We start from the raw sequence: 23,362 nt of genomic DNA on the forward strand, positions 1-23,362 counted from the left end.
ATCTCCTTAAATCCTTTTAAAAATCGTGTCAAACTAACTACTTTAAAATCTTCTGGTACCAAGCTGGAAGCTATTGAGCAGTCGGTTTTCAGCCGTTTCATCCTTGAAATCCTGGGGAACCGCATGCGGAGATTTATTCTTTATTTGTTGAATAAAATCTTCTACTGGTATCTCGTTTAAAAGAGATAATCTGCTAATTCTACACAAGGAATAATCCAGAATGGGAATACCCCAAAACAGCTCCACGGTGAACAGATGTTTCAAAAGATGCATTTTTCTGTTACTGTTTAACGTCCCGTGACCTTCTACAGCTTGAGCGTTTGTCTCACTGACTTCAGCAAGTGCCGCTTCCTGACGCGCACAAAAAAAGACCATGAGATTTGTGCCTTTTGGAAGGTGTAAGAGGCCTGTAACTCTGCATTTCTCCTTTTTTCTTTCTTCCAGAATGTGTATGTTCCTCTATTTTCCTTTGGAGATTGAAGAAGTTTTTTAAAATTAAAGAATTTAATTATTTACTTCTGACAACTTCCCTTATTCTGCTGCTTAGCCATCCCTCTCTTGCTTTTCCTCTCTCTTTTTTTTAAATAGTTCATGCATCTCCTCTGAGCAATATCCAAGTTTTTAAATAATCTCAGTTATGCCTGAAAACCACCTTACCTGTCCCTTTTAGGGTTTTTTGGTTGTTGCTGTTTGTTTGTGGTTCTTTTTTTTAAGCCAGCTTCCTCATTTTTTCCTCACTCTCTTTTTTATAGTTCCATATTGCAGTAGTCAATTTTTGGCTCTCTCGTTCCTTTGACAGTAGAGTTTAAATTAATTATTTACATGTAAAACTTTCTCCACCTTTCAGTTCATTAATTTTATGATCTTCAAGTGCCAGTAACTGAGTCCTGCATTTAACATCACCCCTCCTGACAAAAGTCCCATTATTCCAGAAACACATCCAAATCCTGATGAACCCAAAATCTCTGAGGTTTTTCCAATATTTTTTCATTCCTGCAGCAAAATACTCCGTCTCTCTGAAGCTTCCAGACCCTCCTTTACCGTGCACCAAATGGAACCCAAAGGACCATTACCGTCCCCACCGTGTCTCGGTGACCCACCCAGAAACACCAATTCTCTCCATCTTTCTACTCCACCAGGTCAAGTAGGGAAGGACAAAACTGAACCCCCAAACTCACAGCCACCTCTTCTCAGTCGGGATCTTTGTCCTCAGAGAACTATTCACAGTACAAGAGAAAACAAAGCCCTGAACAGCTGCTTAGTTTTAAAAGTCCTGTAGCGCAACGCTTATTTTTTGTCTTTATTTATTGTAGCCACATTTATTTTAGTCACCTGAAAGTCCGTCAATTACTGTGAAATGGTGATGCGTCAGAAAACAAGTGAAATAATATTTTTTAATTGAACTTAATAACGACACTTAAGCGCACATCTCATTCTAACTGGCTTTTTCACTAAAAATTACGTATCATTTAATAGTTGTAACATCCACGCCTTGATGCGGTAAGTCCCTGGCTCTGTTAATTTCTGAGGCAGTTTTAGTGCTAAGCTGTGAGCACAGATTTATCTGCAGCTCACAACTGTCCCCTTGAACTCCCTCATTGCCATTAGGCAGAAAATTTGCCTGTTTCTAGACCTTGTCTTTAAATTCTTGAGATTCATCACCAGTCACTGCTGGCAGTTCAACATCACTGCCGGAGTGCAGTGGAACTCTGCAAATACAGAGGGATGACGAAAATCTCCACAGCTAATAGGATTAATTATAAAATGTTGCTTGCTTTTAGAGTCCACAACCTTATTTCTGAGCTTGTCCAGAATCCTTAATCCTTAAAAGAAATTAAAGTAACTATTTGATGGTTGAAACTATGTGCCAAGTATGCTGGAGTCGGAAACTTTTCCTTCTGCATTCACTGCAGAATAACATCTGGGGTTTTTAAGGATGGAAGATGTACCGATTTGGAACATAACATCCGAAACATACTGAAATGTTAACATGACACAAAAAGAAACGTTTCGAAACACCCTTCAAAACAGCATTACAAATCAGCATTAAGCTTAATAAATAAATAAAAAGCAAGCACTACAACAACACTCCTGCTGGAGTCTCTTCTTACCCTGTCCAGGGCAGGCCCCCGATACGCAAAGGAACATGGCATTAATTTATCTTCCTGCTTTAAGAAGCACAAATGCAAAATCTGCATGGACTTCGAAGAGGCACAGCTACCCAGATTGATTTCTCTTGATTCTTATATTCTTAGGAAGCATTTATTAGTCAAAGCAAAAAAGACATCAGATACTGTGGAACTGATCTATTCATATTTTTCCAAGCTATTTGAGGGGCTTCTGCAATTCTTTCCACTCTCTTTTGGTCATTTCCAAGGCACGTAGCAATTTATCTTCTGCTAGAAAACACAAATTTATGAGCAAAAAGGGACAGAAGAGGCACAGAAATTCTAAAGTGCATCAATAATAATGTGACACAGCAAGTCTCCACTGCCACATTGCCTTCCTCTCTCCGTCATGTGAAATGCTCCAGAGATACACAATTTTAAGTCGGCAAAGGTGAACAGGATGGTTCGTAACAGGAGAGGAGGGCAAGCTCTTTAGCTTTCTAATAACAGCAAACGCAGAAGAAATCAGGCCATGTCCGAAACACTGCATTTGGAAAAGCAATGGGCGAGGTCCACGTCCTTTTGTATCGTCTTCATATGGCAGCAACAAACTACCTTAATAGTATTACGCATATGATCTAATTTTCAGGCTGGCCAAGCACCTTCAGGCTAATTTCACGTTAGCTTTAGGTGCAGTCAGCAGTATTTAGCATATCTAAAAAGGATGCTTCCCCAAACCCCAAGTCTCATACCTTGCCCGTCCCAATTTGCACGCTTGAGCTTTCTCCAAAGTTCCTTTGACGTCTTTTTCCCAGAATTAACCCGCACAAGCAAGAGTCAGTTTTCACATCTCAAGTTATGGTTACACTCAAGCACTCACAGAGAAATCTCAGCTCCAAAAGATGTTGGTAATGATCTCAACAATATCAGTATTCTGCAATATTGCTACTGAGAATTCTCACTTTCCTTTACATTGATATATGACAAGCAATTTCTCATGTAGCTGATACAAAGAGTTATATATGCGTGTTCATATTGTGCCATTGGAGAAACAAATGATAAAGCAGCAAAACCAATGTTTATTATGACTACGAGGACTCAGAAATGAGCTCAGCCAGTTATCCTAATAGCCAGTCCCAGCCCTTGCCTGTTCATTGCACACTGGTAGCCCGGTAAATACCCTGTTCCGCTATTTCAACATTGAATCAAATTCCCTGTAATCAGGAGCACGTGTTTTGGCAGCGATTTAACAAGATAAATGCACGGTGCTGTTATTGAGGCTATTCTGAAGTTTTATAAATTAATGCTTTCCTGGTAGCTATAAAATACAGAATAATTCAGCAAGCACATGACTACAAGTGTGATCGGAGATGTGGCAATCATGGCAAGTATTTCACCACAAGTTCTATGCTACAGCGTGTATGTCTGTCTAGGAAAACGTCTTTTTTTCATGTGCAGTGGCAGAAAAGAAAGTTATTTGCTAGACAGATACTCGTCCCAGTCCTACTCCTGCTACTGAGACCACGAAGTGGTAGGAACACCATTAATGTATCCTTGCACAAAGAAAGATCTCAGCAGGTACCAAGACCAAAGTTTAATAAGGATTATATAAGTTTTAGGTCAATTCTATAGGTAATTTTTGCTCACTTCTGTTAAATATTAAAAGACAAAGTTGAGCAAATACACGATTGTTCAGAGGAATTCTATGATACTCTGTGCTGTCCTGTAATTAAAGACAAACTAGTCTGACCAAAGACGTTCCATGTCTCTTCTAGACAAACGCTTCCAACTTTACATTACGGATGTCCCATAAATTGCTACAGTGAATCGATAATGAACAGAGCATATTCAGAAGAACCTGTACATTTTTCAAAAGTTATAAGAACAAACAGAATTTTGCACATTATGGATGCTCAGCTTTATGAGTACATATTGTAGACATTAATAAGATTTTCAAAATCGTCTTTTTGTCCACCTAGAATTTTCAGTCTTGCAGAATCTCGTGATGTTTTGCCTCTTTTTTCCTCTTCAAGAGACTTACCCTTCAATCACAAGTTCTTTGTTTTCCATTGATGATGAGTAACGGATGAACTCTATTAAAGCCCTCTCTGCGCCAGCACGACCTATTTTCTACAATGCCATGCCACTGATAAAGAGCAATAGTGTGCAAAAGCACCCTGAAACCCCTACATTTTGTTCAAGTCACTGGAGTGACACCCTGAGCCCAACGCTCTGCTCACCTCAGCAGCTTTTGCGTAAAGCCCTGAACCTCTTATAAAGTGGGAAGCTCAGTTTATCACGGCATTTTTGCTGTGGAAAAAGAATGTGCAGAACATCTGTAATATATATAAATTCTGCATACTTCCCAGGCTTTCACGATGTCATTTGTATTGTATAATCATGTACAGTCAAATTGTATTAAAAGTACTGAACCCTTTAGTAATTAAGTTTGATTTCAAGCTACAAATAAAATTAAAGATAAATTCCTTCAAAGAATTCTTTTTTTAAATCTGGTTCTAATATACCTTAATGAAAAGTACTTTGTTACTTTAAAAAAGTATTAGATAGCAACTTTATAAATAAATTGTTTCTGGGTCATGTCTCGGTAGTAACAACACTAACAAAACTCAAAATACAAAAGCAAGTCTAGTAATAAAAAAAAAGATTCTTCCCCTTCAGCCGAAGAGGATGCAACTGAAAAAGCAAATAATAAAATTAAAATTGTTGATAAAAATACAACTATTTGCAACACATGCAACTACTCTATGTCCCTTTTTCAAACAGATACGTGCTTATGTGGGTTTTTTCATGTCTTCCTATGTTTTTCTCTGGCCATTTAACCACTTGGAACCTCCAAACTGGCAGCATTTTTTTTTTTTTTTTAAACCAAACACAGTAATAATATTACTATTGAACTTCAGAACCTTTAATAGTATACAACGCCAGTTTTCCTCCCCTTCCTTCATCTATCACAGCATCTCCTCTTCCTAAAGAGCTGCCTATAGATAAAATGTCTGCTGAGTCACAAACAGTTGCAACAATTGGGTGTTTTCTGCTTTTCACTAACAAACCAAATGAGGAGGAAAACCTGTGTGAGCAACAGACCATTCATTAGTAAACACTTGAGAAAGCCACACTTTAATTTTACTTCTTATTTACAACGTCTGCAGAAAATATTTTAGAGCACTTTTCTTTGCAATAAGTCTCTCACCGCAACAACGCATACCCACAATTTGAAAATTAGAAATTACATTAACATTTCACATAAATATGAAAGAAATGAGGAACTGTGTTCACTGCATCCAAATGAGCTTTCCTGAGTATCAGTAGTGGGTCATATTCCCCCTCTCTTGTTTTTCACATAACACCAGACATCAGTAACGTTAAAAAGACATAAAATTAATGCTGTACAGACAATACCATTATATGTCATTTCTCACCATCATTAATAAGTGTGCCAAACCTAAACAGCCAGAAATGCACTTGAAAATATAAGGGATATTCACTGGGTGCCTTCATTTCAATCTGTCCTGACGATGTAACTAAAAAATGTAGAAACTCAGGTGTCATGCTGTTGCAAACACAAAAGACCTCATCATTCAGATACCAGATATTTTCTGGAATTGTCTTATTTTGTAGTTATCTGCCAGAAACCCAAAATTTCTATGCGACTTCAGGAGGGAAAAGAAAAAAAAAAAAAAAAAAAGAGAAAAAATTTTGGAGCACATTATATTCCAGCTTTTGCTTGATCAACAGTCTATATGTAAAAATGCTTGAGGAAAGACTTGAACTTTTAAAACTAAAAGCTTTTTAAAGAGTATATTTAATTACCCTTTGCTGCTCATCCACACAGACAATTACCAAACCAAGGGCGACTACCCAGGTCCCCCAGTGCCCCCCTGCCATGGGCAGGGACATCTGCAGCAGCTCAGGTTGCTCAGAGCCCCGTCCAGCCTGGCCTGGGATGTCTCCAGGGATGGTTCAGCCACCACCTCTCTGGGAACCTGGGCCAGGCTCTCACCACCCTCAGGGGCAAAAAATCCTGAGAGTAGCAGAGCTGTGGTGCGGTGGGATATTGATACTTTAGCAGGCCGGGTCTGGGTTTGAGAACCTGGAGCCAGTGACAGCAGAGTGGTGGAACGTGTGAGCGCCAGAAAGACAGAAATAATCACACTCGTCAACACGTTTCCACAAACACTTGCGCACCTGAATTTGAGTGATTATTCAGTGCTTTTGAACAAATTACTAACTGTTCGGTATTGCCAGGTTTTCTTGCCATTAGCTAAAGTCTTCTTTTTCATTGCCTTTTACTGGCCAAACGGTGGGTGTTTTCCTGTATTTTTCAACTATCTGCCAACACTTCATAAATGATTCAAAACTCTACAAAAACCAGCATTCGAAGTGAGAGGAACGTTTAAAAGCTGCTGAAATCTTGCTCAGAGCTAAGTACATGTGGCTGAAACAAAAGCGGGAAAATTGTGCAGCTGCTAATAATCCACAAATCGAGAAATACAAACAGCCCGGGAGGGGAGAGCATTTAAACTTGGCCTGCTAGTCTATCCATGGCAGGTGTAACTGTCCTGAAACTGAGAATCCAGGAATCAAAAACACATTCTAGGATTTCAGTGCTTCGACTACAAGGCAGACTAGAGCCAAAGCCTCCGTTCAGAACATACGATGGACACGGCCAGTGCCACAGAGCAAAGGCTTCTTGTACCACTCCAAAGGTTTGTGAGTGAGCTACTGCAGTAACCCACGTCTGTCAGCAACATTGCTGGTCACTGATAGCGCCCAAATTGAAAAAGAACACGTACATGCATTTTGAAGAAGGCACCAGTGATTAATACTGAATTGGTGTACAGTCTGTCCAATGCTGTCACCTTATTACCAGTATTGTTACCTTATTATTTTAATACCAAGTATTAAATCCATAGAAGCCAACCCTTAAAATATACTATTTGGATTATCAACACAATCCTATGGATGAATATACGTGAAGTTACTGCTGCTGTCCATTAACTAATCTTCCATGAAATTGTACTGAGATCTTTAAATTATTGAAATGTGCCATTTCAGTCAGAAACTTGTACATAGAAGCCGTGTTAAGATGTATCACTCACCTGATAAACGTGGAATGCATTGGCAGCTTTTCCATGCAGGAAGACTGAGGGAATCCAAACATTAATAAGAGCACGATTTGATCTGACGAGGAGAGAGAAGAACGTAAAATAGGGAATCATATTTACATATAAGAATAGCAAAGCAGTTACCTCCAGTGATTTAGACAATGATCAAAGCGATCAACGAAGCAACTTAACATTTCCAATGGAGTATCAGAAGAATTGTTCTTCTGTCTAAACCTTTTACACCTGCTGTATCTAAATTGTTCCCTAAAATTAACATAGCCGAAAAAGAGCACTGAAACAATTCCCTTTGCAGGTTTTTTGGTTTGGGGTTTATTCTTGGTGGTGGTTGTTTGTGGTTTGTTTGGGTTTTGGTTGGTTGGTTTGGGTTTTTTCATTGTTGCTTTGTGTTGTGTTTGTTTTTATAGCAGGTATTTGACAACATTTGGTTATACAAAACTATTCATTTCAACAAATTCAACATTTCAGCCCACAAAATTCAGCAAAAAAATGAGTTCATTAAATAAGAGAAGAGAGCTGCACAATTATGGAGAAGCCATTTCCATCTGCTCTTTGTAATTCATCTCCACATTTTTATGATTCCAAGACACAAGCTACATTTTCACCCCCTCATCCACAAAACGCTCGATTCATTAGTCTGACTAATAAAGGCAAGGCTCCATATCACAACACTTCAGAATGGCCTAGGATGACCAGCTGGGTTCTTTGAGGGTTTTTTTTGTAGTGCTATTTGGATGCGTTGATTCAGATTTACTCTGTCAAAACGAGAAATTCCACCACATTACGAATAACATCTACCATCTATCAAACTCAAAGCAACAGCAAACAGTAACTTTTTGGTGTTTTGTTGGAATGCCAAGACCTGGTGCACTGAAAGAGCACTCCAAGAGAATCCCCAGAAATCTAAACTTCTGGCATTCGACATTATTAAAAACTACACCAGCGCACGGACTGTGCAGCTCTTCGTATTTCTCAACCACGGAACACCACAGCTGAGAATTCAGTTATTGGAAAAAATATAGGCAAATAAAATTATTGAATCTGTTTGCTTATTCTTCTTTCCCTTAAAGACAGTATGAAGAGAAAAATATGTTTATTATGAAACTTACATTTCAAAATCTGACAAACTCTGGTCTTCAGATGTTTGACTCAAATCTCCAGGGACCTACATTTACAAAACAGAAATAATTCCCACACATGGGTTATTATGCTTTCTATTAAGAGAGCATAATATTATAAGGCAATTACAATTCAACATTCAATTTCTTAAACACCAATAAAAACTATTCTTGAGAAACAATAAAAGAAAAATAAACAACTGTGCAACAGGATTATGAACATGCCACCCTTGCAAGTTCTTGTTAGAATTTGCTGCAGTTGCGTAAAGAAAATCGCTGTTTGTAAAAGTGTTTAATTTTGAAAAGCACAGAAAGCCCAGGAAAAAAGCATCACTATTAGGCCTCCGTAAGTAAATGATGCTAAAACAAAGTACGTTGTGTGTATGAACAATTTATGGGAAGAGATGAAGCACATAAAACCTAGCGACCACTTTTTTTTGCAACCAACATTCCATTAAGAGAAAGACATGTGAGCATTTTATTTTAGCTGTGTTCTTCCAAAACATTAAGTAGCTACAGAAGTTCATAAAGATGGCAAAGACGGACTAACACCTGCAGAATCCAAAGAACACAGCTGGGAGAAAATAAGACTGAAAGAGCATTTTGAACTGAAACAGTAGTAGCTTTTTACTGTACTTTAAAGCTAGTTAAACATAAAAGGATATCTTCTCACCTTTAAATACCATAAAATGTAAAGCATAACACAGAACAGTGTGTTTTCATGAAGAAAAACAGCTAAAAGTTGCGAACTTCCAGAAACGGCTTCTACGCTAGTTAAATATTGGTTCGATGTATCTTTATAATGTATGTTGCTTGCATATTACTGTTTTTCAGAATATTTGCCGCCTAAGAAACTCGAATATATATTATTACTTATTGTAAAGCAATATATATTTAGTTATTGCAAAGCAACAGAAAACTTATAAGGGACTAAAGAACATCTCCTTCCAGATGTATAGCCAGACCAGCTCAAGGCCTCCCAACACACAGGACAAAACTGAATTTTGCCTTCCCAAGAAAAGAGGGATATGGCTCAGCAACAACTCGCTCATTCCTGCCAGAGAAAAGGAAGGACCAGATCCATTCAGTTATTTTAATTAACTTCAGGAAAAACAAACAGAGCGTGGACTTCGGCCACAAGGAAAAGGACGACATGAATGAGTTCCAGGGCTTGCACATCTGCGTGGAAACAGAGTGGTTACTCATTTTGAGGTGGCAATTGAAGTGTCGCTCATTGTGACGCAAAATAGCGATGCAGACATTACACCAACGTGCTCCCTCATCCCCTTGAAAAGACATACTTTGAGTTTAATAGTCCCCTGTGTTTGGTGCCGAAGTTCTGAAGCCCAATAACTAGAAATTTGGAAACATCATTGTGAACAAATATTCATATCCCACAATTGCTGGCAGTTACACACTTTACCAATTTTGAAAGTTCTAATTAAAGTCAACTAAGTAACAGACTACCAATTCTGTTTATTAATATAGAATTAAAATATACTCACTTCTTAGGACAATGCAAAAGTCTGTAGGACTGTAGTCAATTCATAGTTTAATTCTGGAGAATAGCAACTAATAACAACTAGCATTTATCTAGCCCTAAAAAATATAGTACCACTTCCACTTAAAAAGTTTTAGGAATTAGTTTTCTCTTGCTATCTGATACATTAAAATATAATATCAATATTTAACTACTGGATCAGGCTATGGAGACATAAGGTTAAACCCAAAAATCTCTGAACAGGGACACAGAGCCCAAAATCTCCGAGTAAGAGACTACAGCTATAATACACGTGATCTATCATTGGTCATTTCTAAACACAACGAGGTGATTATTTCCATCTAAAAGGCTGAAAATTATAGGTGAAATGCTGCTTCACTAATGCACAGAACTGTCATCAGCCCCTTTACATAAATGTTATGATGAAATAGGCACAAATGCTTCCAGTGCAAACAAAAAAGTCAGGAGCAGTATCATGTAATCATATGAACAAAAACTATCAATATAAGCCTCCCGCAGAAGATGGACAACTATCGGGAACACTCTTGGCTCTTTCCATTTCTTCCCTGTTCATTTTTGAGTTTCAACCCAACCTTTTAACTCAAAAAAGCCGAAGCGAAGCAGCAGTTGGTAGAAAACAATTTCATCGTCTGAATATATCTAGTTTACGTTTAATTCTGCTAAAGAGAATCAAACACTATGAAAAATACCAAGCAAGCTGTTCTTGACATATATGTTATTAGCTGGTATTTCTTGTAAGATAACATATATTTTATTTCATCATGAGTAATGGTTTTGAACTTATTCCAGAGTGGTACTCTACATCGCAATAAGCAAACACGTACCGGCCCTCTCAAATCAATCAGTTCTTGTCTCATCTGCGACACCAGAGCTTCTTTGGCCATCAGAGCACGGTGCAGTCTCTCATTGAATTCAATCAGCTCCCCGTGCATCTCAGCTACCTGAAAAACAAAGCCAAGGGATAATTGTGTTCTAAACTGAAAAAGAAAAAACACGCTATGTGATTTCTTACACGTATATCAAATTTATTTATATTTTGTATTTTACCATACTCTCCACGTAGTGCATCTCATTGAAATGCATTAGTTTGAACTGAACATTAAGAACAGAAACTGTATAATAATTTTGACTCATACTTTGGAATGCAGCTTTCAGTATTGAATTCAATAGGACAAAATACATCTCTATGTCCAATTTCATTCCTATCAGAGGAGATCACACAGCAAGTGATTCTAATAAAACACCTATTAGCTTTTGTTTAATTCTTTGATGAACACAGCACTCAACAGCTACAAACTAATCACAATATTTTGAACTGGGAATTACGCAAAATGCACAAACTGCATTACACCTTGTCAATAAGTCATGAGTAATATATTCTGCACTCTCACAAGGAGTTTTAATAGGATTGGAGCTAGAAGTCCACTCACTGCAGGCAAATCTGTGAGGGGTCAAAGGAGCATAAATAGCACAGGGAGGCTGTGGTACGAGTCGCTGTGCACAGGTAAAACCTGTGGCCTCCCTGGACACGAAGTCTGGCTATGGATGTGCTCTCTGGTTTTGAGTCAGAGCATCAAGAAAACACCAACTGATGCAGCATGTTTATGACAGTGAACAGGGCTGGATGAATGACAAGGATGAAAAGTATTCCAATTTATTATTTATTAATACGAACGACGTCTAAGTTGGTTCCCTGCCAAGACAAGCAAGGAACAACAAAACTCAAATCAAGGTTAAAGATCATATCGAGCTCTTGAATTTTTCTTACACGGAACTGAAGGCTAAGCCAATAGCTTAAGAGGGAAGAACTCCAAAAGGACAAGGTGCGGCGGGTGCACTCGACTCCCCCGGCCAAACCAGAGCAGTTTGGTCCAGGCTCCAGAGGAGGGAAGGTCCTGAGCCGCAGCCGGGCCAACAACTCCTTCCAGGGACCCACGGGGAAGCACGACGGGAACTGAACCCCGGGAACTTGTGGGTGCAGAGAGTCTCGTGCAGACTTTTCCCGCTGTGTGCAATTGGACTGCGAGTCAACCACTGCATTCTATAAAAACGACAGCCTGGATGAGCCCACTTTGAGCTCTCCCCGCTAAATAAGTGAGCTGTATGGCAACGAGTTTACTACTCACAGGTCAGTGGATGAACCCAATTTAAGTTCAATATTAGTCATTTAGCTTAAGTAGATGCACACCAAATGTAATGGATTATTTAGAGATATAAGGTTGTATGATTTTCAGTATACTCTTTGCTTCGTGTTACTTGCTAAGCTAGATTTGCTAAAATTTTAAGCTGTAAAGTTCTGCTTATATTTACCAAAAGCAACTACAAACTACACTGAACACTTGCAAGGTCTATTTTGCACTTCGCTGAGAAGAAAGGATTTATCCAGACAAACCAGCACCTGCAAGGTTACAGACAATAAACAATGTCTACAGCTGAACAAAACAAAGGCCCATGTGGAATCGGAGAAGAAGATCCAATGAGAAGTGAAATATTGCTATCGGACTGAATCACGGTGTGAATGGCTCGTAAAGATTATAAAAGGTTATGGTTTCTTATGCTTGGGTGAGACCTCTGCGCAGGTATCCGCCTTGAGCCAGCCCTTCTGCTATTCTACTCAACTAAATTTTTTATTTTCTGAGAATTTTGTCTCCTGAAAGTCTGCTCTGCATACGGTTATCAGGCCTCGCCTGAACGTTTCCTGCTGGAATTCTAAAATACAGACTCCGGAGCAAATGGTTATCAGGGAGAGAAGAATCCTGACAGTTTGCACCGCGGTGGGTCCAGACCTCGCCTGGAAGTTTGTCTCTGGAGCTCCAGGACACAGACTCCAGAGTGCACCGTTACCACGGAGGGAAGACACCTGAAAATTTGCTTCGTGAACGGGTATGGGCATCTGGAGAAAAGGTCAGCAGCTTTTGGCTTGGCATATTTCCCCCCTGCAGTAAATAATAGAGTGAACCCACCACCAAACTCTTGTAAGTCGCACTTCTCTTTAAGAAATCTAAATGTTGTTCTGCAGTAAACAGAACCCTCAATTACTCCCCCGCGACACAAGGGTTCCCAAATAGCAAAGGTCTAAATAGTAGTAGGAACGTGTTATCATCAAGAGAATGTGCTGGGGAAACAAGCAGAAACAGGGAAATGCTAAAAGAAACTTAAAATCCTTGTTCAGCAATATCTTTAGCTACTCCTATCAGAACCATTACATTATAAAATTGAACAAAAGTTTCAGTTCTGACGGATGACCGATCAGTACATGATACACCTGGCAGGGGAGTTGTCTTAGAGCGAATCAATTTGAGCCAAAAAGGATTTGTAGTACTATTTTCAATGGAAAAGAAAGACTCTTCAGAAAAACCCCAGCGTTACAATAGAAGTTTCCTGGTAAATCCTCCTTCCAGAACTCCTGTCTCACCGACGAGAGCCGCTCTCGGCGATGGAGACCAGAGGAGCAACCCCCGGGCAGAGCAAGAAGAGCTGTCGGTGTCCCAGGAGGAGCTGACTGCAGCCGCAGCGATGGGTGGGCACAGCAGGACACCACAACCGGACTGGGAAATGGGTTTTTCAGGTGACAGCAACTCTTGAAGCGCCTCCTCGTAGAGCCAGCCAAAGCCAGGAGAACGGGGCAACGGGGTAACGTTAAGAAAGCCCAGGTCAGTAAGATGAATATCAGCCCACTCCCTTCAACGAAAGCACCGGCACTCGGACTATGCCCAATCCCTCCAGAGTTCAGAGCTCCCCTTCTGGAAGCAGTTCACTACTATTTTGTGCTTTCCTTCAGTTACCACTCTGCCTTCTCCTTCTTCCACAGGGAAGTTCCCCAAGATAAAGCAGTTTGATTCAATTTGTTTAATTTAGTGCTTGCTTCTAATTTAGTGCTTTGTTCCAGACAACCTGTATCCTTCACACAAGCAAAGCAAACAGAAAAAATAGATTCGATTCCACAAGCCAGGAGCTGACATCATAGATTAAAAATAATTATACCTGATTTGATCTTCAAGTATTCTTTTCCAATTTCTTTTTATATTACAGGGAGTCTTTCAAATCCAGTAATTCATCAGTGTGGCATATATGCAAAAGAGCTAAACTAAGCTCATATATGATTTCTCTAGACTGATATATCTCATTAATTCTGAATTTACAAACTGTTCTGAAATGCTCAGCAGATTTCTGAAAAACCAGTAACAATAATTGACGTAACAACAAACTTCTCTTGTAATGGAACTATCAGGAAGCACAAAAGCTAAAGATTTCACAGATTCATTTAAACCCAAACAGGCAAACATTTTTATTTGTTTGCCTGATTATGTAAGCACTTTTAGATTAATATTGATGCTTTATCTTACACATCACAACACAAAAAGCTTGCAACACGTAGTTACCATTTAGTTTCACTCCTCACTTTCTGAAGTGCAGAGGTTTAATGTAGTATTAATATAGTTTCCACAATCAAAAGCTTTTTTCAATTATTATTATTATTAGTTACAGTGTACTACAGCAGCTTTAATTTATTGGTTTTGTTCTTGTCAAGCATTTCTATTGTACTTAATCCCATTAGAAAAACTAAATTCCCCACCTCATAATTATCCTCTTTTCTGGCTCCTCCTGATAAAAGTCACGACATCCGGACTTCCACACTATCAAGTACTGACACTATGTATTCACATCTCAGTTGTTCATTCAACATCAGCCTTGATAAAAAAGGTTCTTTGACTTCAAGATATCTAAACCCATATGAACTTCTGTGTCACAACTAATGCAGTAGGTGCCACTTAGCGAGTAGTGTTGCTTCATAAATTACAAACATTCACGCACCAAACAGAATCTTTACTAGATAAAGTAGTAACAATGTCATCGACTTTGGTTAAGCCAATGTGGAGAATCATTCATCCATTCATTGCAATTCCAAGTGAGTGGTGCAATATTTAAGAACTTCATTAGCAGGTCACAATTACAGAGAACCTGGGCTGGTGGCAGAACTTCCTTGTGTTTCTCACCCAAGAAGATGCAGGACGCTACCGGTTGCAAATGCACGGAGAAAAACCATAGGACTGATAGGTGGTTGATTGGTTATCAAAAGCAATACACAAATTTAAGAATGGATGCAAAACTTATCAAACATGATTTCAAATACGTAAACTGCTTTTTCAATGCCGGTCTCTAACAGAACAACATCCAAACTATCTGACGGAATATCTTACTGTTTACTCTCCCTTTAATTTGGATGTCCTTGAAATAAATTTCTACTTGCAGACTCGATTAATATGGAAATTCAACAGCGCTCTCAAAACACCGCAAGTATTATAAAAAATGTGTTCGTGTCCCTAGCAAAGTTAAATAATAAAAAGAAAATTTAACAGCAAGTAGAACAGCAAATCAATTGCTACATATCATCAAAAGGACAAATTGGCAGGTACGCTCAACTCCACTACATGTGCCACAGCAAAGGACTGAGCTGTTCACTGAAAACATGCCAGCAATGTTTCCCTATGCATATCAATCATACAATCTGTCTTAGAAGGACATGCTTTTAGAGTAGAGAAACAGACTTTTAAGAACTTGCAACAATAAAAAGTTAACGAGGTTTTTTTAAGAGCGTTTTAGTGGAACTTTTTTTTTTTTTTTTCATATAACTTGTAGCTAAAATTCATAAAAGTTTTTCCATGAGCCACATCTGAATTAATAAAGTCTTGTCAGGTACAGGCATTTTTTTCTCCAATCGTTACAAAATGCAAAACAATGTATTTCCCAAGGAGCTCTAGACAGGACTGCAAGTTGCTCCCTTTTGCTCTCAGTGGAAGCAAGGGTGTATTTTTTCCACGAGAAAATGCCCTTTTTCAAAACTCTACATTCTTCTGCATTTTTCCCCAACAGAAATAATGCCAAAGGTCTTCAAAAAAAGAGCAGGTACCCTATTAAATATTAATAACTTTCTTTTTCCAGAGGTGAAAAACAGTAAAACCCCACATGGCAGAGAGCTCAGACAAATCTATTGCTATAGCCATGAAATGCTTAGTCATTGCTTTCTTCTGCAAAACTTCTATTTCGTGTTCCTGACATTTCCATCTGCAGGAAAGTTATGTAGTTCAAGGCAGCATGAAAGATCCACTTAAGAACAGGGTTTGGTTTGGGTTGGTTTGGTTTCGTTTTCTTTTTTATTTTGCAGTATGGATTTTTGTTTGGGGTTTATTTTTGTTTGACTATAGCTACATAAGGTAAGCGCAAGTCACAATTCATTGAAACCAACAAGAAGAAAAGAAGCTGTTGCTTTCAACTCAAAATAGATAAGGAACTGTGCACTTAGATGCTAACTATATATTTAACGCTCGCGATACTCCACAGCCTTTGTCAGTTGTGTACACCACCAACCATATTTACTGAGATTAATCCTGACATACAAAAGAGCACTAAGACATTGAACAGGAAAAACGCTCCTCTGGCAAGTCCTGCGTGTGGCCAGGGAAAATGAAAATAACCAGCAAAAGCAAAATCAGATACACGGAATAAGGAGTTTAGTAAGTGCTAATAAAAGGGATAAAATAAATGTTAAAAAGAGGGATAAAATGAGCACGCCTCCAGCTGCTGCATCCTTCCAAGTACCCTCGTAACAAAAGCCAAAGCCCAAGACAAAAGATCTAAACAAATTTCTAACCACCGCCACCCCTATTTCTTTCCCTGGATCCTTTTAACTTCTCATTTCACACCTGGAGGAAGGTTTCACCTCATCTACTGCACCGAGACAGCTATTCTGAATTGCAACTCATTGTCCCTTTACCGGCATTATCTTGATGAGCCAACACTAAATACTCTGAATGTACAACCAGCGTTCATAAGGATAATCCAACATAAGCAATGACGTACAGAGACACAGTTACTATCAGGAGACAACTTTTCATAAACGTTCCACAGCTCGCCTCCAAGAGAACCATTAATGTTATTATTGGATACTAAAAATCATGGGTTCAAAATAATTTTTTTATGGCATGTGAAATCATTATCTAGTGTCAATCGCTTCGATGATCTAAATTTTTCCCAAAAAAAAAAAAATGTAGACAGACTAATTTTTACCTAGCAGGCTTTACTCTAGACCAGGTAGTAACTGTCCTCCCATAACTTGCACAGATGCAACAAAAACACAGACCGGCACATTTTATGTTTTAGCTACACAATGCAATTGGGGTTCCATCCCTAATCCAAACCAACTGGTGAGCTCAGCTGACTTGACAGTGTACGGATCCACTACTTATTAATGACCGTGGAACCACATAAAGCGTAACAGGAATGTTTCTTTGCTTGCTTATCGCAGTTTTCTGGTTGTTATCCCCACGTGCCATGTTTGGACCACGATGGTAAAAAGTCTTCCCACCCCTTCTGGGCACCAGCGGCCCCTCCTGGGGCTGCTTGAAGCCACGTCAGTCTGTGGTTCCACTATTCCACAGACCTTCGTTTGCTGTATTTCACTGTCCCTGAGCTGCCTTTTTGCAGATCACAACAGATTAGCACAGGTAGCAGACCGAGCAATTGTTGCCATCCTTCAGAAGCACCTTGGTGTTTGCATGTCCAGGGTTTTACACGAAGGAAATCTTCAGCAGCGATCCCAAAACACTGCTGCCCTTTATAGTCATTCATTGCCATCTGCACTGTGTGCGGGGCTGTCAGTCCCATGAGGAAAGTGATCTGAACGAAAACACCTCAAAAATATTCTTTCGGCCAAACCAGGTTCTCAAACCAGTTTGCACCACGGACATAGAAACTTCTGTCCCGTCACAAGCGCGGGGCAGGTGCCCTGGGATACAGAAGCAGGATTCGAACAATAGATTGACCACTTACGTCGACAGTGCTGCCAAAGGTGCAACACAAACCACAGCACGTGTTTAACCTGAAGAACTTTGTCCATGTTTTCCCCAAGTATGCGATTTGATGTAACTAAAGATACCACCTCTTCCTGAAATCTTGCCTTGGTAACAGTTACTTGTAGCAGTTAAAATACACTGGGTAAGATAAGAAATAGCCACGGTTCACCATAAATACCAGTTTTTTCCTTGTAGGACTTGCAAAAGAGAATGCTGAACACTTACCACAGTTATTTACGGATAACTGAATATAAACAGCAGTGACTCAGAAATAAGTTTGTTTGTAAAAAAAATTTTAAAACCTGGCCAGTGTGCACATCAACCAACGGATCACAGATGAAGTGTGTGGTTATTCATCATTCTTGCCTCAGAAAAATGTTCACCTTACTCAGCCAGAACTAGTTTGCCAAGGAGATACTATACGCAGCATTCGGAGAACTCCGTGTTATATTACAAGAGCTGCACACACAAAAAAGTTCCTGCCAGTTCACTTGTGCTACTATTGTACTTAGTAACTTAAACTGGGCATTGCACACCCTTGGAAGTGAACAGCTTAGCCAATTTTTTTTTTTTTTTTTTTTTTAACAGAAATTGTTACTGAGAAAATAAATATACACATATAGAAAAGCCTCTTTCACAGTCTTATGAAATAAGACAAATTATTTTAAGATCCACAAAAGAAGTCCACCCTTTAGCACTGGCCAGATGCAACTGCATCTCCCTGCATTCCAGGAACAGTTTAACTGGCAAAAGCTGCCCAGGGCGGGTGAGCTCACTCATTTCAGCCCTGTTTTCTGCACCGACTTCAAACACAACTCACATGCAGGCCATGCTAAGACCTTTACGTTAGAAAAGAAAATAACCATTTCCAAAAGCATCGCTGTCCGCTGATGCACTCATCCCATTCACCCCCGGAACGCAAGTACGTTAATAAAGCAGCTGTCGGTAAACAATCCGACTGACAGCAGAGATACAAACACAAGGAGAAACTTGCACTGCTCATTCAATGCTAACAAGGGCCAAAGATTTTTTGTTTGTTTCACAAAAGGCTATTTTTCAATTGTCTCCTATGAGAAAACATTAAATCTAAGCAAACCAGTGCTATTATTTTATAATTATATTTGTAGGCATTTTAATATATAGGAAAAAAAAAATCCATTGCTTTCCAATAAAATGGGTCATGTAGGTCAATGAAACGGTGCTCAGAGAAGTTTTCAGCTAAGTTATTTGATATTTCAGAGTTTATTTCTTAAAGAAACGTTCCTTTTTATTCTTGTCTTAGAATGTCATTAACAGGCAAGAGCACATACTGTTAATACAGCAAAAGGATTTTCGCTTTGCCAAGAGTATGTAGAACCACTTGGAGATCAAAAGTAATAAAAGAACAAATCAAAACGCTTTTTAGAAGAAAAGCATCAGAAGAAACCTGACAACCAAACAATTCCTCATAGTCAGACTGGGGTTTTTAAGCAGGTAACTAAGTTGCTCTGTGGCTGTCACAGCCTTTCCACATAATCGGCTCATGTTAAAGAACGAGTAGCACTTTATGCAGACGTGACCAAAATTGCTGTATCATCAAAATTCCCCACTGTGGGATCTCAATCCAGAACACAGCAAAGAAATCCATTACAGTATATTGGTACCTGTTACACTAAACTGAGAGACAGTTCTACGAAGACGCTGAGACTTTTTGGCAAAGATTTTAGTGATTTTGGGTACCTTCCCTGACCAGAGAGCTTATTACGCGAGATGGGATTTTGTAACAAAAAACCCAAACCTCATGTATTTGCATCGTGAACGAAGTCATATTCTCACATTGGAAAATCCTCCAATATTTAGAAACTTTAATTATCTGATAGCATACTACTGAAAAATTCTTAGCAAAAAATAACTGTAAGCAAAATCAACTTATAGCTCCATATTTTTAAGACTGAAAGGCTACCTTTTGCAAGGTCAAATGTTTAAAAGTGCTTCAAAGGCCACCTACCCAACCACAATGATACATGCCATAATTTGTTCTTTTCCTCTCAAAAAACCTCAATATACCTTAAAGTAATTCGAGCACTTTGAAATGAAATCGAGGAGATTAAAGGTAAAAATCTAGAAGGCAGTTTGAGTAAAAATAATCAGTAGAATGCTTTTGAGGCCTCAGGATGCAACTGGCCGATGAATTACTTGTTCAACAAGAAAGAAGGCAAGAAAATTCACAAAGTGAAACTCTCCGGAACGGTGAAAGCTTGGCTTAATACCCAAAATTACCTTTCGTAGATATCGTTTCAAATGTTTGAAGCAATTCAGCTTTTCAGAAGAGCTGCATAATTTGTCAGGAATTTTTAAAAACATTAAGCTTAACCTTGTAGACACACGTCAGATCGCATGAATATCTAATATCCAGAAAGAAACCCTCAACTCTCATCTACTGAGTGTATTTATTGGAACCAAGTGATTCACACTTGACTCCACAGGATCAGCGTACGCACCTTCCAGGTCAGAACAAACGGCTTCCAGTCTCACATACCAAACGCTCGGAGATCAAGTTGTCAGGCGTAAAAATAAAACAGTCCACCTATCACAGCAAAAGTCAAGTCTGTGAGCTTTAGGAAAAGGCGCAAGCTCATTAAAAGGCAAACTGCAGGTTTCTATGGAGCTTTACTTTAAAACCTGAGCAATTCTTAACACGGCAAAATTCTGACTCCTAGCAATGGTTCTTGTACGGGCTTTTCTGAGGAAAGCCTTAGAGAGCTGGGAAAGATTTTGGTTTTAACTGGTTTGTCTCCATTATTCCTGTAGAATGAGTGTTTCTGCAGAACAATAGGGGGTTAATATATTGTGATACAAGTTCCAGTGTATCAAAAGCCTGTTATTCCAGCAGAGGAGCTGGGCTCTCATTGCCTACTCTGACAGGAACGGCCTGTGCCAGGAAGCTGAAAATTCAATGTGATTTATTGAGCCTTTAACGGAGCTCTCTCATAATACAATTTTGTACATCATGAGCATAACCTACAATTTAACTTTGATGAAATGCAAGTTAAAGTCCACCACTAAAATTACTCTGAAATAGAGTACAAAATTCTCAAAGGCTGAAAGTGCAAAGAAAGTTGAAGTCGTGTTCTCCCTAATTAGATATGTTTACAAGTTCATTACTGGTCTGCAGCCACAAAGGGAAGAACAAACCAATTGGAAACGATGTCTTACAGGTAACAATCTGACTACAGGTCTTTTTAAGATGTACAAACACGCTGATTGTTTTCGGGTTTTTGTTCTGCTTCACTGTAAATCCTTGGCAATATCAGGTCTGACACGTCAGCAAGTCTTTAGTAATTGTTTATTTTGAGCTTAGTCGCAATGCAAGCTATGAAGAGTTTGTCTCTCCTTCGGTGTAACACAGGAAAACGGGTGATGTTACTCTGACAAACATTAAATCAGCATGACAAAGCAACTGTAATATATTTTTACCTTACGTAAAACAAACTTATGCTAACAATGCACAGAAATGGCCCAAAACGCATCTTAGGATGATTTTAAACACACCTCATTATTCATGGCTTGAGAGTTGTATAAATCGACCCACTTTCTCTTTAAAAACAAAATAGCATTCCAGACCCAAATGACATCGGAAAACAGATGGGAATTGCTAGAGGCACCCAAAGACCTCCCAGGATCCCACCAAGCTTCCAACTGGGCGTTCACAAGAACTTGTGGTAACTAGATAGATGTTTCACTACTATGTATAGGAAATACACCATTAAAAAAATCAAGCAGAATTTCTACAAAATTTTCCCTAGCACTGTTTTAAGCATACTGTTCAGGAAAAAGTTTCTTTAAGTTTCTTTACTCCTTCAGAATTTTTAGTTTCAACTTTTCTCTATCCGCTTGGTTAAATCAACTTATTTACATATCATAATTAAAGAGCTTCGATAAATACGAACTTTTTTACAAACATGGTAAGAAAATGAAAAATTCTTCATTGTTATGAACAAAATCATTTCCAATGGAAAACAGAAAAAAAGAAATCTGAAATTACTCAGCAAACTCATTCTTTTGATCCTCTTGACAGCTAGTCATTTCTCTGGGGGGGAACTTCAACATCCCAAGCAGCTATCAAGAAATTCAAGGGAATCTTTGTCTTCAGCTGAAACAATCTACTAGGCACAAAATAACAGTTAGTAAAGCTGCCTAAATCCAAACGTTTTTCAGCCCCGATTCTAGCTGATTGGAACTGCCAGACCAGCATTCAAGAGCGGTTTCGATCCTAGTCCTCAATGTGGAAAACAACATAGGCCAACCTTTGAAAATAAGACTTGACACCTTTCATTTGCGGAGAGCAAAGGGAGGAATGACTTGGTAAATATATCTGGATTGTTACAGAGGTGACGTCCTATTTTGCTATGTGAAGATATTGTTCCAGAGCGGTGAGACTCAGATGCAGAGCGTTTTCCAACACGGTTTGCCAGCGGTTCCATCCACTGCTGTGTGACCGGTGCCTTTCACAGCCTCAGTGTCAGCAGCACGTTCCTGAACACGCAGAACAAGCTCAGAAGAACTAAGGAGGATGCTTTGAAAACTCAAAGAGATTTTACCTGTGCTCTTAATTAAGATATTCTTTTGACAGGTACAGAACAGAGGAAAGGAGTCAGAAGAACCCAACACAAGGGCTGCATTAGGGAGAGAATTAGTTTCACATGGTCCTATGAGAAAAGGATAACCAAGCATGAATGTTTTAGAAGAACTGTATTAATCTCTTTGATGCATGACCTGTATTTTTAGCCATCTTCATGTTCATCAGTTAATATGACTACCCAATTTCAGAGTATTTTGGGCAAGAGAAAGACTTAGATAATTGTTTTACTTTTTATTAAAATGTTCCTTTAATATTTAATAGGAGAAATGGGTATTAGATATTAAATTTCATTACTTTTGCCTGGAAAATAATTTGTATTTAAATTTAGGATGAAACCCTAACCTTTTTTTCTTTAATGAATTTTGCATTAGTCTTAAGAGTGAATCTTGTATTAAGACCTTTTTCTAACATAATCACATCAACAGAACTTTCAGCTTCCATCATTGATTTCCACACTGCCATATTCAGTAAGTTACATGGGAAAGCAATACGAAAATGAAACACAGTTTGGCCATGAGAAAACAGTATGAAAGCACAAAAAAAAGCTACATTTTCAGTATGTTCTAATTTTAAAGCTCAACCGCCGTAACAGCAATGTCTGTATGTACTGTAACAGTGCCTGTGTGTACTGCAACTTATACAATACCCGGCACCTATTGGCTGTGACGCTTTCAACTTCACCATCATCACTTATAACCTTAAGGAACTTGTTTATTTATTAAAACCTTCATTTTTATATCAAAGGATATATGCGTACCCTTGTTAGGAAAAGTAATTTTAATTATGTGAATTGCTTTAAAGATGCTTTGAAGTCGAATGAACAAATTTGTATTTTAACCCCAGAAGCCTGAAAATTAAATATTTCTATTTTTTTCCTTTTAAAGCAAAAATCAGACTTTTTCTTTTCCCCCCCCACACTAGCGGGGAAAAATAAGTAAGCAAAGAAACTATTTACAGCTTCACGAGTTATGCTACAATTATGATTTCATAAAATTT

General features: G+C 38.7%; 1 protein-coding gene across 3 annotated transcripts in view; it reads right to left on the reverse strand.

Moving 5' to 3' along the window:
• The window catches only part of SNX29 (sorting nexin 29), a 129,859-nt gene that overhangs the window by 56,903 nt on the left and 49,594 nt on the right, over nt 1-23,362 (reverse strand). For all 3 annotated transcript variants that reach the window (XM_065644612.1, XM_065644611.1, XM_065644613.1), the window contains exons 16-18: nt 10,717-10,833; nt 8,362-8,417; nt 7,229-7,310 (exon numbers count right to left, since the gene is read on the reverse strand). In XM_065644612.1, the coding sequence (XP_065500684.1) occupies nt 7,229-7,310; nt 8,362-8,417; nt 10,717-10,833 (255 nt within the window). The remainder of the gene's footprint in view (nt 1-7,228; nt 7,311-8,361; nt 8,418-10,716; nt 10,834-23,362) is intronic.

This window comes from Caloenas nicobarica, chromosome 14, assembly GCF_036013445.1.
Source record: "Caloenas nicobarica isolate bCalNic1 chromosome 14, bCalNic1.hap1, whole genome shotgun sequence".
Classification (NCBI taxonomy): Eukaryota; Metazoa; Chordata; class Aves; order Columbiformes; family Columbidae; genus Caloenas; species Caloenas nicobarica.